General features: G+C 43.9%; 1 protein-coding gene across 1 annotated transcript in view; it reads left to right on the forward strand.

Moving 5' to 3' along the window:
• The window catches only part of LOC130583988 (noggin-2-like), a 1,785-nt gene extending 1,319 nt beyond the window's left edge, over positions 1 to 466 (forward strand). The window contains 1 exon segment of the mRNA XM_057383710.1: positions 1 to 466. This exon segment is cut by the window's left edge and continues 44 nt beyond it. Coding sequence (XP_057239693.1) covers positions 1 to 345 — 345 coding nt within the window. The 3' untranslated portion in view covers positions 346 to 466.
• Positions 467 to 1,572: the final 1,106 nt, after the last annotated feature.

Below are 1,572 nucleotides of genomic sequence, written 5' to 3' on the forward strand. Positions count from 1 at the left end.
GCCGAGCTGAGGCGGCTGGAGCTGGGGCCGCCCCGGGGCCCGCGCCTGCGGCTGGGCAAGAAGGCGCGGCGAAAGGTGCTACAGTGGCTCTGGGCGCACACCCACTGCCCCGTCCTCTACTCCTGGAAGGACCTGGGAGTGCGCTTCTGGCCGCGCTACATCAAGGAGGGCAACTGCCTGGCCGAGAAGTCCTGCTCGCTGCCCGAGGGCATGTTCTGCAAGCCCGTCAAGTCGGTCACCAAGACCTTCCTGCGCTGGCACTGCCAGGGTTGGTCCAGTCAGAAGTACTGTACCTGGATCCCCGTGCAGTACCCGCTCATCTCCGAGTGCAAGTGCTCCTGCTAAGCCTCCCCGGCCCCTTGCACTGCCGCCCTCCTCCTCCGGATCATTTTAGGGGGGGAGGTTTTTTCGGGTGGGTTTTTTGGGGGGTGGTTTTTTGGGGTGATTTTTTTTGGGTTTTTTTTTTTCCTCCCACCCCCCAGAGCGAAGTGGGGGAAGATGAACCGCTTTTCGTTTTTTTGGGTTTTTTTWAAATTTTTTTTTGTTTGTTTTGTTTTGTTTGTTGTTTGATTTTTTGTTGTTAATTTTTTTTTCCATGGACTTCTTTTAATGTTATTTTATTCAAAAGAGGGAAAAGCGAACCCAGGAACTGCAGGGCAGGCCAAAGGCACAGTAAAGCACTACAATCAAAAGTCTATTTTTATACGTATATAGCCTTCTAACAAAAGGAAAATAAAAATTAAAAAAAAAAATTAAAAATTACCAGCCGTGTAAATAGAGAGATTTTAAAGGAAAGGGGGGGGAATCGCAGCTGTTTTTTAATTATTATAATAATTATTATTATTATTGTTATTTTAAAGGCATAGGACCACATTTTAAACCCATCCCCACAGAACCCAAGCACTTCCCTGCTGAAGGGAAGGGCAGAAATTTCTTGTAAAGATGATTATCTAAAGGAGAAAAGGGGTGGAGGGTGTGCAAAAAAGAAAAACAAGAACGGCAGCATCCCTGAACGATTGTTTCTCTGTGCTGTATTTTTTTTGTCTTCTTCAGACTTTGTCACTGATGTTTGAACTAATTTGCCAAGCTCTCTAGGATTTTTTTTAAGTGTATAACAATTAATTAAGGAGGAAATTTTAAAGAAAAGAACAAATCTATGAAAGAGTGGAATTGTTTTGTTGTGTGGGAATACATATAGTCATGTAGAGATGTTCAAGCAAATTTTCTGTGTACAGTTTATTTATTTTTAACATTTGTGTATAGGAAAAAAAAAAACTAGAGATTATGCCAGAAACTATTGGAAATGTTTACTTGAATATTCCTTTAAAAACATATCAATGTAAATATGAGCTATCACTGATCAAAACATTTTTAGCAATAAACTCTATCTTTGAAGAAAAACCCTATGCTGCACTCCAGCTCCCTGGGAGACCAGCGGATACTTGGATTCTTGCTCAGAGCAGGTGATGAGCAAAGGGAGTAAACCCTGGGCCGCGCTGGTGTAAATCACGAGAGGCCCCAGAAGCCGGGACAGCTCCTCTGCTCTCTGCCTCGCCAGGCAGGGATTTCTTT

This window comes from Malurus melanocephalus, unplaced genomic scaffold, assembly GCF_030028575.1.
Source record: "Malurus melanocephalus ecotype Western Australia unplaced genomic scaffold, MMel_1.1 scaffold_654, whole genome shotgun sequence".
Lineage (NCBI taxonomy): Eukaryota > Metazoa > Chordata > Aves > Passeriformes > Maluridae > Malurus > Malurus melanocephalus.